The 14,862-nt window shown below is 49.5% G+C and overlaps 1 protein-coding gene across 1 annotated transcript in view; it reads right to left on the bottom strand.

Moving 5' to 3' along the window:
• The window catches only part of spef2 (sperm flagellar 2), a 375,455-nt gene that overhangs the window by 49,204 nt on the left and 311,389 nt on the right, over nucleotides 1-14,862 (bottom strand). The window contains exons 33-34 of the mRNA XM_041185381.1: nucleotides 13,922-14,041; nucleotides 1,070-1,208 (exon numbers count right to left, since the gene is read on the bottom strand). Coding sequence (XP_041041315.1) covers nucleotides 1,070-1,208; nucleotides 13,922-14,041 — 259 coding nt within the window. The remainder of the gene's footprint in view (nucleotides 1-1,069; nucleotides 1,209-13,921; nucleotides 14,042-14,862) is intronic.

Below are 14,862 nucleotides of genomic sequence, written 5' to 3'. Positions count from 1 at the left end.
GAAGAAGGGTTTTGGGAACAGGGTGGGTGAATGTGAATGGAATGATTGGCTGGTGTGGAGGGTAAACACCAACACAGGCTGGTGGGGCCGAATGGCCTGTCAGTGTGTTGGAAGCAGTGTGTGCTTTCAATCTCGCTGATGTTGCAGATCTCTCTGCAATTGCTGGTGCACATGAAAGCAAACCACAAATAAGAGCAAAAAAGCAACATTGCAGCACTTGCTGCAGTCATGTTACCCTCTAATCAACAGGTGGAATTTTTCAAACTGCCCCTCCTTCCACAGCTACAGGGCTGCATTCTGCTGGCAATCCATGGTTAGATGTCCTCCCTCATGGAGAAGCTGATTGATGAATGCGCTCAGTCCAGAATCATTGAGGGAGCAACCTCATTTTTCACAGTAGGGTCAATTCAACACCTCGACTGGACGGAAAGCAGCTAATATTCAATGTGCAGAAAAGCTCAAATTCCCAGGGGAGAGGGGAAAGGAGGAAGGGCAAGGGGGCAGTGCTGGAGAGGGGAGCAGAGGAGGGTAGAAGTAAGGTGGAGGGGAGAGCTGAGGAAGAAAGGGGAGGAGAGGAAAGGAGAGGGGAGGAGTGAAGGGTAGAAGTGAGGCAGAGAAGAGAGCTGAGGGGGAGAGGGCTGGAGAGGGCTGGAGAGGAAAGGAAAGGAAAGGAGAGGGAAGGAGAGGGGAGGAGTGGGGAGAAGAGGAGGGTAGAAGCAAGGCAAAGGGGAGAGATGAGGAGAGGGGTGAAGGTTAGGAAGGAGAAGAGGAGATGGCAGGATTGGAGGGGTGAGAGGTGGAGAGAGGAGAGGTCGGGAGAAGTAAAGGGTATGAGAGAGGAGTGGAAAGGACGGGGTCGGGAGTAGAGGGGAGGGATGGAGGGTAGGAACATAGCAGGGATAGGGTGGGGGTTATGGGGAGGTGAGGGTTAGAGGAAGGGGTTCAGGGACAGGGTGGGGAGATGAAAGGTACAGGAAAGAAGAGGAAGAGCAGGAGAGTTGGGAAGGGAGGATTCCCAGCTTCTGGGACTCTTCACCTGCAACAGCCCCATGAAGAGCAATTTCAATACCTTTCCATTTCCTGCAGGAACCTAGTCCCGAGCCAATCCTCCATGATTGTGAAGACTTCTTGTGCCTTTGATTTCAGCTCCTGTATCATAGCCACGGCCTTCAGTTTGATCAGCTCCAGCCGTGTTCTGACACCTTGTGCTGGAAATACAATGAAGATTATGGCTTACCAAGGCTCTGATAGGAAAGGACCACCCTCGTTGTCAAATGTGTGACAAGCACTGCCTGGCATGGTGTGCCACTGCCCAGTGTGAGTCTCTCGATGTTGAGCTGTTTTCTGTGATATTGGACTGCCTCGTGTTGGGCCGATGCATCTCAGCACTCTGACAAACATGAGAAACATAAGAAATAGGAGCAGGAGTAGACTATATGGCCTGTCGAACTTGCTCCGCCATTCAATATGATCATGGCTGATCTTTTCCTCAACTCCATAAAGTCATAGAGCTATACAACACAGGAACAGGCCCTTCAGCCCATCATGTCCATGCCGGCCATCAAGCAACTATCTATTCTCATCCCATTTCCCAGCTTTTGGCCTATAGCCCTGTATGCTATGGTGTTTCAAGTGCTCATCGAAATATTTCTTAAATGTTGTGAGACTTTCTGCCTCTAACACCTCCTCAGGCAGATTCCAAACAAAAACTTCTCTTCAGATCCCCTTTAAACCTCCTGCCCATTTCCTTAAATCTGTGCCCCCTGGTTGTTGACACCTCCACTAAGGGGAAAAGTTTCTTCCTATCTACCCTAAAAAAGCTCCTCATAATTTTGTATATCTCTATCAGGTTCCCCCCTCAGCCTTCTCTGCTCTAAGGAAAACAACCCCAGCCTGTCCAGTCTCTTTTCATAGCTGAAACACTCCAGCCCAGGCAACATCCTGGTGAATCTCCTCCGCACCCTCTCCAGTGCATCACATCCTTCCTGTAGTGTGGAGCTGTGGCCTAACTAGCGTTTTATACAGGTCCAACGTAACCTTCCTGCTGTTATATTCTAGGCCTCGGCTAATAAAGGCAAGTATCCCATATGCCTTCTTAACCACCTTATCTACCTGTGCTGCTGCCTTCAGGGATCTATGGACATGTACACCAACGTCCCTCTGATCCTCTGTACTTCCTAGGGTCCTACCATTCATTGTGTATTCCCTTGCTGTGTTAGTCTTCCCAAAATCTATCACCTCACACTTCTCAGGATTAAATTCCATTTGCCACTGCCCTGCCCACCTTACCAACCCATCTATATCATCCTGCAATCTAAGGCTCTCCTCCTCACTATTTACAATGCCATCAATTTTTGTGTCATCTGTGAACTTGCTGATCATGCCTCCTATATTCACGTCTAAATCATTAATGTATACTACAAACAGCAAGGGTCCCAGCATCGATCCCTGTGGTACACCACTTGTCACAGGCTTCCAATCGCAAAAACAACCTTCGACCATCACCCTCTGCCTCCTGCCACTAAGCCAATTTTGTATCCAATTTGTCAAATTGCCCTGGATCCGATGGGCTCTTATCCTCATGACCATATCTCCCATGTGGGACCTTGTTAAAAGCCTTCCTGAAGTCCATGTAGACTACATCAACTACAGCACCCTCATCTACACAACTACTCACCTCCTTGAAAAATTCAATCAGATTTGTTAGACATGATCTCCCCCTGACAAAGCCATGCTGACTATCCCTGCTTAATTGCTGCCTCTCCAAGTGGAGATTAATCCTGTCCCTCAGAATTTTTTCCCATAGTTACCCTACCACTAATGTTAGACTCACTGGCCTGTAATTACCTGGTTTATCCCTATGACCCTTCTTGAATAATGGTGCCACATTACCTGTCCTCCAGTCCTCTGGCACCTCTCCTGTGGCCAGAGACGATTTGAAAATTAGTGTCAGAGCCCCTGCTATCTCCTCCCTTGCCTCACACAGCAGCCTGGGATACATCTCATCTGGGCCTGGGATTGATCCACTTTAAAGCCTGCTAAAGCTGTTAATATCTCCTCCCTTTCAATGTTAGTTTGTTCAAGTGTATCACAGCCTACATTGTCCTTCTCTGTAGTGAACACAGGTGAAAGGTAATAATTCAAAACCTCACCCACGTCCTCTGGCTCTACACACAGATTACCACTTTGGTCCCTGATGGGCTCTACTCTTTCCCTGGTTATCCTCTTACCCTTAATATATTCATAAAATGTCTTGGGATTTTTCCACCTCCCCACCTGCTCCCCACATCCCTTGACTCCCTTAAGAAACAAAAAACTATTGATCGTAGCCTTAAATGTGCTCAGCAACTGAGCACCCACAACCCTCTGGGGTAGAGAATTCCAAAGGTTCACAACCATTTGAGTGAAGGAATTTCTCCTCACCTCAGTCCAAAATGATCAGCCCCTTATCCTGAGACTTTGGCCCTCGAGTTTTAATTCCTGTACCTCTCAGTGTCTAACCTTGTCAAACCCCTTCAAAACCTTGTATGTTTCAATGGCATTTCTGCTTGTTCTTCTAAACTAAAGAGAACATGGGACCAATTTGCTCAATCTCTCATTACAGGAAACCACTGGAATCAATCCAGTGAATTCCTCTGTGGCCTATATATATCCTTCGTTAGATATGGAGACCAAAACTGTACGGAGAATTCTAGGTGTGCTCTCACAAAGCCCTGTATAACTGTAGCAAGACTTCTTTATCCCAGGCTCGTCCAACCTGTTCTCCTGGGAAGCCACATTTCAATTTTTCTGACACTTGGGGGGAAAATGAGCAAATTTCAGAAAGGTAAGCTTTGGCGCAACATTAAACATCAATTTAAAATAAAAAGCTCATGTATGATTAGCAACGACATGTTGAGCAAAACAAAAACAGAACAATAAATTGATAATTTAAAAATGAGTATTAAATAAATGACCATTTGAGTGTGAAAGGGTCAGCGTTGTGTGTCCAGCTCACCTCGAGTCTCAGGTTGCTCACTCACTCACCCTCACCCCCTGTGAGAGTGCCGGCTGGTGTGCGGGGTGGGGGTGAATGAAAACTCTGGGAGGAAGCCAGACACAGTCTCCCCTCCCTATCACACCCCCCACTCTCTCACACAGGTGCATGCATGTGCACTCACCCACCCTCACACTCACTCACCCACCCTCACTCACTCCCACCTTCACACTCACTCACTCACCCACCCACCCTCACTCACTCAAACCTTCGCACTCACTCATTCAACCTCACTCACTCCCACCTTCACACTCACTCACTCACCCACCCTCACTCACTCCCACCTTCACACTCACTCACTCACCCACCCACCCTCACTCACTCAAACCTTCGCACTCACTCATTCAACCTCACTCACTCCCACCTTCACACTCACTCACTCACCCACCCTCACTCACTCCCACCTTCACACTCACTCACCCACACTCACTCACTCAAACCTTCACACTCACTCACTCACCCTCACTCATTCCCACCTTCACACTCACTCACTCACCCTCACTCACTCCCACCTTCACACTCACTCACTCACCCATCCTCACTCACTCCCACCTTCACACTCACTCACTCACCCACCATCACTCACTCAAACCTTCACACTCACTCACCCACCCTCATTCACAACCACCTTCACACTCACTCACTCACCCACCCTCACTCACTCAAACCTTCACACTCACTCACTCTCACTCACTCAAACCTTCACACTCACTCACTCATCCTCACTCACTCAAACCTTCACACTCACTCATCCACCCTCACACGCAAAACATCACACTCACTCACCCACCCTCACTCACTCAAACCTTCACACTCACTCACCCACCCACCCTCACTCACTCCCACTTTCACACTCACTCACCCACCCTCACTCACTCCTGCCTTTACACTCATGCACTCATTCACCCTCACAAACTCCCACCTTCACACTCACTCAATCATCCACCCTCACATTCACTCACCCACATACCCTCACTCACACCCTCAAACTCGTTCACTCATCCTCACTCACCCACCCTCACTCACTCTCCACCCACACATTCACTCGCTCACTCACACTCACTCACCCACCCACTCATTCACCCAACCTCACTCACCCACCCAACCTCACTCACTCCCACCTTCACACTCACTCACTCACCCACCCTCACTCACTCAAACCTTCACACTCATCCACCTACACTCACTCACTCAAACCTTCACACTCACTCACCCCTCACTCACTCACCCACCCTCACTCACTCCCACCTTCACACTCACTCACCCACACTCACACCCTCACTCACTCAAACCTTCACACTCACTAACCCACCCTCACTCACCCACCCTCACTCACTCAAATCTTCACACTCACTCACTCACCCTCACTCACTCAAACCTTCACACTCACTCACTCGCCCTCACGCAATCCCACTTCACACTCACTCACCCACCCTCACTCACTCAAACCTTCACACTCACTCACCCACCCTCACTCACTCAAACCTTCACACTCACTCACCCACCCTCAGTCACTCCCACCTTCACACTCACTCACCCACCCTCACTCACTCCCACTTCACACTCACTCACTCACCTACCCTCACTCACTCAAACCTTCACACTCATCCACCTACACTCACTCACTCAAACCTTCACACTCACTCACCCCTCACTCACTCACCCACCCTCACTCACTCCCACCTTCACACTCACTCACCCACTCTCACTCACTAACCCACCCTCACTCACCCACCCTCACTCACTCAAATCTTCACACTCACTCACACCTTCACACTCACTCACTCACCCTCATTCACTCAAACCTTCACACTCACTCACCCACCCTCAGTCACTCCCACCTTCACACTCACTCACCCACCCTCACTCACTCCCACCTTCACACTCACTCACTCACCCACCCTCACTCACTCCCACTTCACACTCACTCACTCATCCACCCTCACTCACTCCCACTTCACACTCACTCACTCACCCACCCTCACTCACTCCCACTTCACACTCACTCACTCACCCACCCTCACTCACTCCTACTTCACACTCACTCACCTACCCTCACTCACTCAAACCTTCACACTCACTCACCCACCATTACTCACTCCCACGTTCACACTCACTCACCCTCACTCACTCCCACCTTCACACTCACTCACTCACCCACCCTCACTCCATCCCGCCTTTACACTCATGCACTCATTCACCCTCACTCACTCCCACCTTCACACTCACTCACCCACCCTCACTCACTCCAACTTCACACTCACTCACCCACCCTCACTCACTCCAACTTCACACTCACTCACTCACCCACCCTCACTCACTCCCACTTCACACTCACTCACCCACCCTCACTCACTCAAACCTTCACACTCACTCACTCACCCACCCTCACTCACTCCCACTTCACACTCACTCACCTACCCTCACTCACTCAAACCTTCACACTCACTCACCCACCATTACTCACTCCCACGTTCACACTCACCCACCCTCACTCACTCCCACCTTCACACTCACTCACTCACCCACCCTCACTCCATCCCACCTTTACACTCATGCACTCATTCACCCTCACAAACTCCCACTTCACACTCACTCATTCATCCACCCTCACATTCACTCACCCACCCTCCCTCACTCACTCTCCACCCACACATTCACTCGCTCACTCACACTCACTCACACACTCACTCGCCCTCACATTCACTCACTCAGTCACCCTTACATTCACTCTCCCTAACGCTCACTCACTCACCTGCACACACTCACTCGCTCACCCAACCTCACTCACCCCCCCTCACTCACCCACCCCCACTCACTCTCCACCACACATTCGCTCACTCATCCACACTCATTTACCCTCATTCACTCATATTTACTCACCCAACCTCAAAATCACTCACACCCTCATACTCACTCACTCTCTCTCCCTCACTTACCCTTACTCTCACTCACTCACACCCTCATACTCACTCTCCCTCACTCACCCTTACTCTCACTCACTCACACCCTCATACTCACTCTCCCTCACTCACCCTTACTGTCACTCACCCTCACTGACTCAGCAATCCTCATACTCACTCACGTATCCTCACACTCATCCACTCTGCTTTACACTCACTCACCCACCCTCAGACTCACTCACCCGCCCTCACACTCACCCTCACTCATGAAATCAGCTTGGGGATGGGGGTGGGTGCAACTAGAGCTGGAGCAAGTCTTGAGACCCAGCAGCGTCCGAACGTGGGTGCCCATCGTGCGGAGGGCCGAGAGCTGGGAGAGAGCTCGGGGAGGGGAACTGGGGAAACACAGCCGGGCTAGATTACCGGCAGCCAGTGAGTAACCGTAGCTGGGGGAAGTGACCTGTTATGACATAGCAGGTGGTAATTGTCAGGCTGACCAAATCCCAAAGGGAAACTTGGCCAAGCTATCACAACGATTTTGCGCACACACACACAACACCCACGCACACGCATGCACGCACACACACACGCACGCATGCACATACGCACGCACACACACACATGTACATAGCACGCATGCATGCACAAACACACACACGCACATACGCACACACACACACGCACGCATACACGCACGCAAACAAACACGCACACACGCACACATGCATACAAACACACACACAAACACAAGCACACAAAAAAACAAACAAACAGACATGCACGGCATACACACAAACACACACAAGTACAAACACACACACGCACAAACACACACACAACACAGTCTACTTTAAAGTATTCCACAGTAATATTAGGGAAAAAAATATTCCCTTTATAGAACACAGCTGGAGAAAAGTGACCACAGCCAGAGAAAAGTGACCACAGCCAGGGGAAAGTGACCGCAGCCAGGGAAGTGTCCACAGCCGGGTAAGTGTCCGCAGCCGGGAGTAAGTGACCACAGCTGGGGGTAAGTGACAGCAACCGGGGGTAAGTGACCGCAGCCGGGGGAAAGTGACCACAGCCAGGGGAAAGTGACCGCAGCCGGGGAAAGTGACCACAGCAGGGGGAAAGTGACTGCAGCCGGGAAAGTGACCGCAGCCGGGGGAAAGTGACCACAGCCGGGGAAGTGACCACAGCCGGGGAAGTGACCGCAGCCGGGGAAGTGACCGCAGCCGGGAAAGTGACCATCCATGGCTCCACCCAGCACACATGTATGCCTGCCCTCAGGCAACCTTGACCCTAACTCCTGCACCAAGAGCACCTCGGATGAGGACCCTGAGGGCAGCACTTTTAAGTCAAGGCTCTCACCCACACCCTCCACCAGCGCATCCACACAGGCCTCGGTGGGACCCAGCTAGCATAGCCTTGGGTTCAGAATCTGAGGAGCACAGCACACAGTCTGTTCCATAGCAGGCGGAGACAGGGACATCCGAGGTCGCTGGCACTCGGAGGGCTGCTGGAGGCAAGGAATCTGCTGAGTCCAAGTCAGACAGTGAGCCTCTGGGCTCCGTCCTCAATCCGTTGCTGGAGCTGCAAAGGCAAATACGGGAACGTCAGGAAGGGATGTCCGCCCCATTTCTCAGATTGCAGATCGCAAGGCACAACGGAGAAGTCCGTCTGCCTTCAGGCTGAGGTAATAGTGTCGGCATGTCAATGCACCAAGGTCTTAATCATGGTTTTGAGAGTCTGATGGTATCTATCTGAAGCTCCCTGTGTCTGTGGGTGATAGGTGGTAGACTTTAGTTGTTTGATACCCAAATTGCTGATTATGTCCTGGTAAATTTTAGAAATGAAGGTAGAACCTTAGTCAGATTGTATTTCAATTGGTAGACCATAACGAGTGAAAATCTGAGTTAGCTTTCCAACTACCACCTTGGCTGTAATTGTCCATAAAGGAATAGCTTCCGAAAATCAGGTTGTCATATCCAACATTGTAAGGATATACTGGCTTCCTGCTTTCATTTTGGGTAATGGTCCTACACAACCTATTTATACCCGACTGAATGGTTCATACAAAACTGGCATGGGTATTAAACATGCTGGTTTTATTACATGTTGAGGTTTACCTACTACCTGACATGTATGACACGTTTTACAAAATTGCACTACATCCTTATGAAGCTTTGGCCAGGTATATTTTTTATTCATTCACAGGATGTGGGCTTCGGTGGCTGGGCCAGCATTTATTGCCCATCCCTAATTGCCCTTGAGAAGGTGGTGGTGAGCTGCCTTCTTGAACCGCTGCAGTCCAAGTGGTGTAGGTACACCCACAGTGCTGTTAGGGAGGGAGTTCCAGGATTTTGACCCAGCGACAGTGAAGGAACGGCGATATATTTCCAAGTCAGGATGGTGAGTGACTTGGAGGGGAACTTCCAGGTGGTGGTGTTCCCATCTATCTGCTGCCCTTGTCCTTCTAGATGGGAGTGGTCATGGGGTTTTAAGGTGCTGTATAAGAAGCCTTGGTGAATTCCTGCAGTACATCTTGTAGATGGTACACACTGCTGCTAATGTGTGTCAGTGGTGGATGTGGTATCAATCAAGGGATGCTTTGCCCTAGATGGTGTCAAGTTTCTCAAGTGTTATGAGAGCTGCACTCAACAAGGCAAATGGGGAGTATTCCGTCACACTCCTGCCTTGTAGATGGTGGACAGGCTTTGGGGAGTCAGGGGTGGGTTACTCGGCACGCAATTCCTAGTTTCTGACCTGCTCTTGTAGCCATAGTATTTATATGGCTAGTCCAGTTCAGTTTCTGGTCAATGGTAACTCCCAGGATGTTGAAAGTGATGGTAATGCCATTGAACATCAAGAGGCGATGATTAGGTTCTTTCTTGCTGGAGATGGTCATTGCCTGACACTTGTGTGGTGTGAATGTTACTTGCCACTTGTCAGCCCAAGCCTGGATATTGTCCAGGTCTTGCTGCATTTGGACATGGACTGCTTCAGTATCTGAGGAGTCACGAATGCTGCTGAACATTGTGTAATCATCAGCGAACATCCCCACTTCTGACCTTATGATGGAAGGAAGGTCATTGATGAAGCAGCTGAAGATGGTTGGGCCTAGGGAACTACCCTGAGGAACTCCAGCTGTGATGTCCTGGAGCTGAGATGACTGACCTCCAACAACCACAACCATCTTCCTTTGTGCTAGGTATGACTCCAACCAGCAGAGAGCTTTCCCCCTGATTCCCATTGACTCCAGTTTTGCTAGGGCTCCTTGATGTCAAATGCTACCTTGATGTCAAGGGCAGTCACTCTCACCTCACCTTGGGAGTTTAGCTCTTTTGTCCATGTTTGAACCAAGGCTGTAGTGATGTCAGGTGCCAAGTGGCCCTGGCGGAACCCAGCTGAATGTCAGTGAGCAGGTTATTGCTAAGCAAGTGCCACTTGATAGCACTGTTGCTGACCCCTTCTATTACTTTACTGATGACCATGAGTAGACTGATGGGGCGGTAATTGGCCGGGTTGGATTTGTCCTGCTTTTTGCGTACAGGACATACCTGGGCAATTTTCCACATAGCCGGGTAGATGCCAGTGTTGTAGCTGTACTGGAACAGCTTGGCTAGCGGCACGGCAAGTTCTGGAGCACAAGTCTTCAGTACTATTGCTGGAATATTGTCAGGGCCCACAGCCTTTGCTGTATCCAGTGCCTTCAGCTGTTTCTTGATATCATGTGGAGTGAATCAAATTGGCTGAAGAGTGGCATCTATGATGCTGGGGATCTCTGGAGGAGTCCAAGATGGATCATCTACTCGGCACTTCTGGCTGAAGATTGTAGCAAATGCTTCAGCCTTATCTTTTGCACTGATGTGCTGGGCTCCTCCATCATTGAGGATGGGGATATTTGTGGAGCCTCCTCCTCCAGTGAGTTGTTTAATTGTCCACCACCATTCACAACTGGATGTGGCAGGACTGCAGAGCTTAGATCTGATCTGTTGGTTGTGGGATCGCTTAGCTCTGTCTATCACTTGCTGCTTATGCTGTTTGGCACGCAAGTAGTCCTGTGTTATAGCTTCACCAGGTTGACACCGCGTTTTTATGTCTGGTGTTGCTCCTGGCATGCCCTCCTGCACTCTTCATTGAACTAGGGTTGATCCCCTGGCTTGATGGTAATGAGAGTGGGGGATATGTCAGGCCATGAGGTTACAGATTGTGTTCGAGTACAATTCTGTTGCTGCTGATGGCCCACAGCATCTCATGGATGCCCAAATTTGAGTTGCTCGATCTGTTTGAAATCTATCCCACTTAGCACAGTGGTAGTGCCACATAACACGATGGAGGGTATCCTCAATGTGAAGACAGGCTTCATCTCCACAATGACTGTGTGGTGGCCACTCCTACCGATACTGTCATGGACAGATGCATCTGCGACAGGCAGGTTGGTGAGGATGAGGTCAAGTATGTTTTTCCTCTTGTTGGTTCCCTCACCATCTGCTGCAGACCCAGTCTAGCAGCTATGTCATTTAGGACTTGGCCAGCTCAGTTAGTAGTGGTGCTACCGAGCCACTCTTGGTGATGGACATTGAAGTCCCCCACCCAGAGCACACTCTGTGCCCTTGCCACCCTCAGTGCTTCCTCCAAGTGGTGTTCAACATGGAGGAAGCACTGATTCATCAGCTGAGGGAGGGCGGGACGTGGTCATCAGCAGGAGGTTTCCTTGTCCATGTTTGACCTGATGTCATGAGACTTCATGGGGTCCAGAGTTGATGTTGGGGATTCCCAGGGTAACTCCCTCCCGACTGTATACCACTGTGCCCCCACCTCTGCTGGGGCTGTCCTGCCAGTGGGACAGGACATACCCAGGGATGGTGATGGTGGAGTCTGGGACACTATCTGTAAGGTAACATTCTCCAAGGCTCCTTTGCAGCACCTTCCAAACCCACGACCAATACCATCTAGAAGGACAAGGGCAGCAGATAGATGGGAACACCACCACCTGGAAGTACCCCTCCAAGTCAATCACCATCCTGACTTGGAAATATATCACCGTTCCTTCACTGTCGCTGGGTCAAAATCCTGGAACTCTGTACCTACACCACATGGACTGCAGTGTTCAAGAAAACAGTTCACTACCACCTTCTCAAGGGTAATTAGGGATGGGCGATAAATGCTGGCCCAAGCCACATTCTGTGAATGAATAATAATAAAAAGATTGGCTGGCTGGCAGAAAACAGAGAGTATGCATAAATGGGCCTTGTCCTGATTGGCAGGGAGTGACGAGTGGGAGTTCCGCAGGGGTCTGTGCTGGGGCCGCAACTTTTTGCAATCGATATCAATGACTTAGATGAAAGGAGCGAAGGGATGGTAGCTAAATTTGCAGATGACACAAAGATCTGTGGGGAAGTATGTAGGCTTGAGGCAGGAGTATGACATTGAGGTCAAGGATCAGCCATACTCATATTGAAGGGATGGCAGTGGCCGTAGCATTGTGGTATTGTCACTAACCTACTAATCCCAAGACCCAGGGTAATTCTCTGGGGTTCCAGGTTCAAATCCCACCATAGCAGATGGTGAAATTAGAATTGAATAAAATTCTGGAATTAAAATTCTAATGTTAGCTATGAAACTACTGTCAATTGTCATAAAAACCCATTTGATTCAGTAATGTACTTAACTGGTGTGGCCTTTGTGTGACTTCAGACCCACAGCAATGTGGTTGACACTTAAAAATGCCCTCTGAATAAGGGCAATTAGGGATGAGCATTGAATACTGGCCTAGCCAGTGATGCCCACATCCCATGAATAAAGAAATGGTGGGAGCAGGCTCAAAGGGCCGAATGGCCTATTCCTGCACTTATTTTCTATGTGTGTATGTCTATATTATTGCGTGTGTAATTCTCTGTCAGTGTTTGTATTTCTGTGTACATGTGTGTATTCCTGTGTACATACATTTCTGTGTACATGTGTGTATATCTGTGTGTCTATGTGAGAATGTCCGTCCATATGTCTATGTGAGTGTGTGTCTGTGTATCTCTGGGTACATGTATGTATAGTTGTATATACCTGTGGATGTGTGTGTAAGTCTGATTGTGTATATGTATCACTATAATTGTATATGTGTTCCTATATATGTGAATATGTGCCTGTGTACATGTATCTGTGTAGGTATGCCTGCGTAAGTCTGTCTGCGTATCTCTGTGTCCGTGTATGAGTGAACCCAGACTGGGCTATGTGAGACAGACCCCCTCTCCGAGTGAACAGACTGGGCTGTGTGAGACAGACCCCCCTCCCCGAGTGAACAGTCTGGGCTGTGTGAGAGAGACCCCCCTCCCCGAGTGAACAGACTCGGCTGTGTGGTAGAGACCCCCTCCCCGAGTGAACAGACTGGGCTGTGTGAGACAGACCCCCCTCCCTGAGTGAACAGTCTGGGCTGTGTGAGAGAGACCCCCCTCCCCGAGTGAACAGACTCGGCTGTGTGGTAGAGACCCCCTCCCCGAGTGAACAGACTGGGCTGTGTGAGACAGACCCCCCTCCCTGAGTGAACAGACTGGGCTGTGTGAGACAGACCACCCTCCCCGAGTGAACAGACTGGGCTGTGTGAGAGAGACCCCCTCCCCAAGTGAACAGACTGGGCTTTGTGAGAGAGACCCCCTCCCCAAGTGAGCAGACTGGGCTGTGTGAGACAGAGTCCCCTCCCCGAGTGAACAGACTGGGCTGTGTAAGAGAGACCCCCCTCCCCGAGTGAACAGACTGGGCTATGTGAGAGAGACCCCCCTCCCCGAGTGAACAGACTGGGCTGTGTGAGAGAGACCCCCCTCCCTGAGTGAACAGACTGGGCTGTGTGAGACAGACCCCCCTCCCCGAGTGAACAGACTGGACTGTGTGAGAGAGACCCCCTCCCCGAGTGAACAGACTGGGCTGTGTGAGAGAGACCCCCTCCCCGAATGAACAGACTGGGCTGTGTGACACAGGAGCTCTCAATCACCTTCATCTTCCAGTGCTCCTATATACTCTGTGTATATTCGGTCCCTCAGTTCTCTCTTCTTTACCACCTCTGGATTCTCAATCACAGGCGTTGGCACAGATGGGGTTACAGACTGGCGGCCTGGAAAACACAGAGAGCTTCTGAAAGGTTTGACAGATTTTTGGAGGTAAACAGAAAAAAAATCAAATAAATCTATTCTTTCGTTACAGAGTAACCTCACCTATCCACCTATCATCGAATCATAGCACAACATGAAGTCAGTCAGCTTGTTGTGTCTGTGCAGACCCAAACTTTAAATCCCTTTAAGAGTTCATTAAGTTGTGAAAACAAACATCTATTCAGAAACCACATCAAAGACAGCTAATCCTGTTGTAATCTTTTAAAACTGCCAATCAAACCATGCTCTCAGTCCCCTGGACAACTGTGTAAACAAACCCCTGCTGAGCTAAGTGCTTCATTAGCTTTTGAAACTCAGCCAAGCATCCATAATGGGCTCAGCTGTCAAAACAAACCAGTGCAGCTCCAGAAAATGGTGCCATTGAAACTGAAAGACCAGATGGTTTTATGTCTAAGTTTAAGCAGCAGGCCAACTGTTTTCTCAGTTAATGTACTCTGAACATTTAAATCACTGTTTGGGTCATGACAGGAGAGTTCCCAGACACTGGTATCTTCTGTTTTTAATGCACAATAGCACTTTTTCAATTGGGAAAAGTACTCTAATTCATCTCAACACTTAGACAATGCTGACCAATGTAATGGTCACCTTACCTTTGCAGGATTGGGCCCTATGATCAACCACTGGAGTAAAACAGAGAGAAGGTAGAATAATGGTATTTTCAGTGATTTAGTAATCCACAGGCCCAGGCTGGAATTTTTGGTTCAATTGGCAGCTGGTGGAATTTAAATTTAATTAATAAATCTGGAATATAAAGCTACTGTCA

The sequence above is a fragment of the Carcharodon carcharias genome, chromosome 4 (assembly GCF_017639515.1).
Source record: "Carcharodon carcharias isolate sCarCar2 chromosome 4, sCarCar2.pri, whole genome shotgun sequence".
NCBI classification, from domain to species: Eukaryota; Metazoa; Chordata; class Chondrichthyes; order Lamniformes; family Lamnidae; genus Carcharodon; species Carcharodon carcharias.
This window is presented reverse-complemented; position numbering and strand designations above follow the sequence as displayed.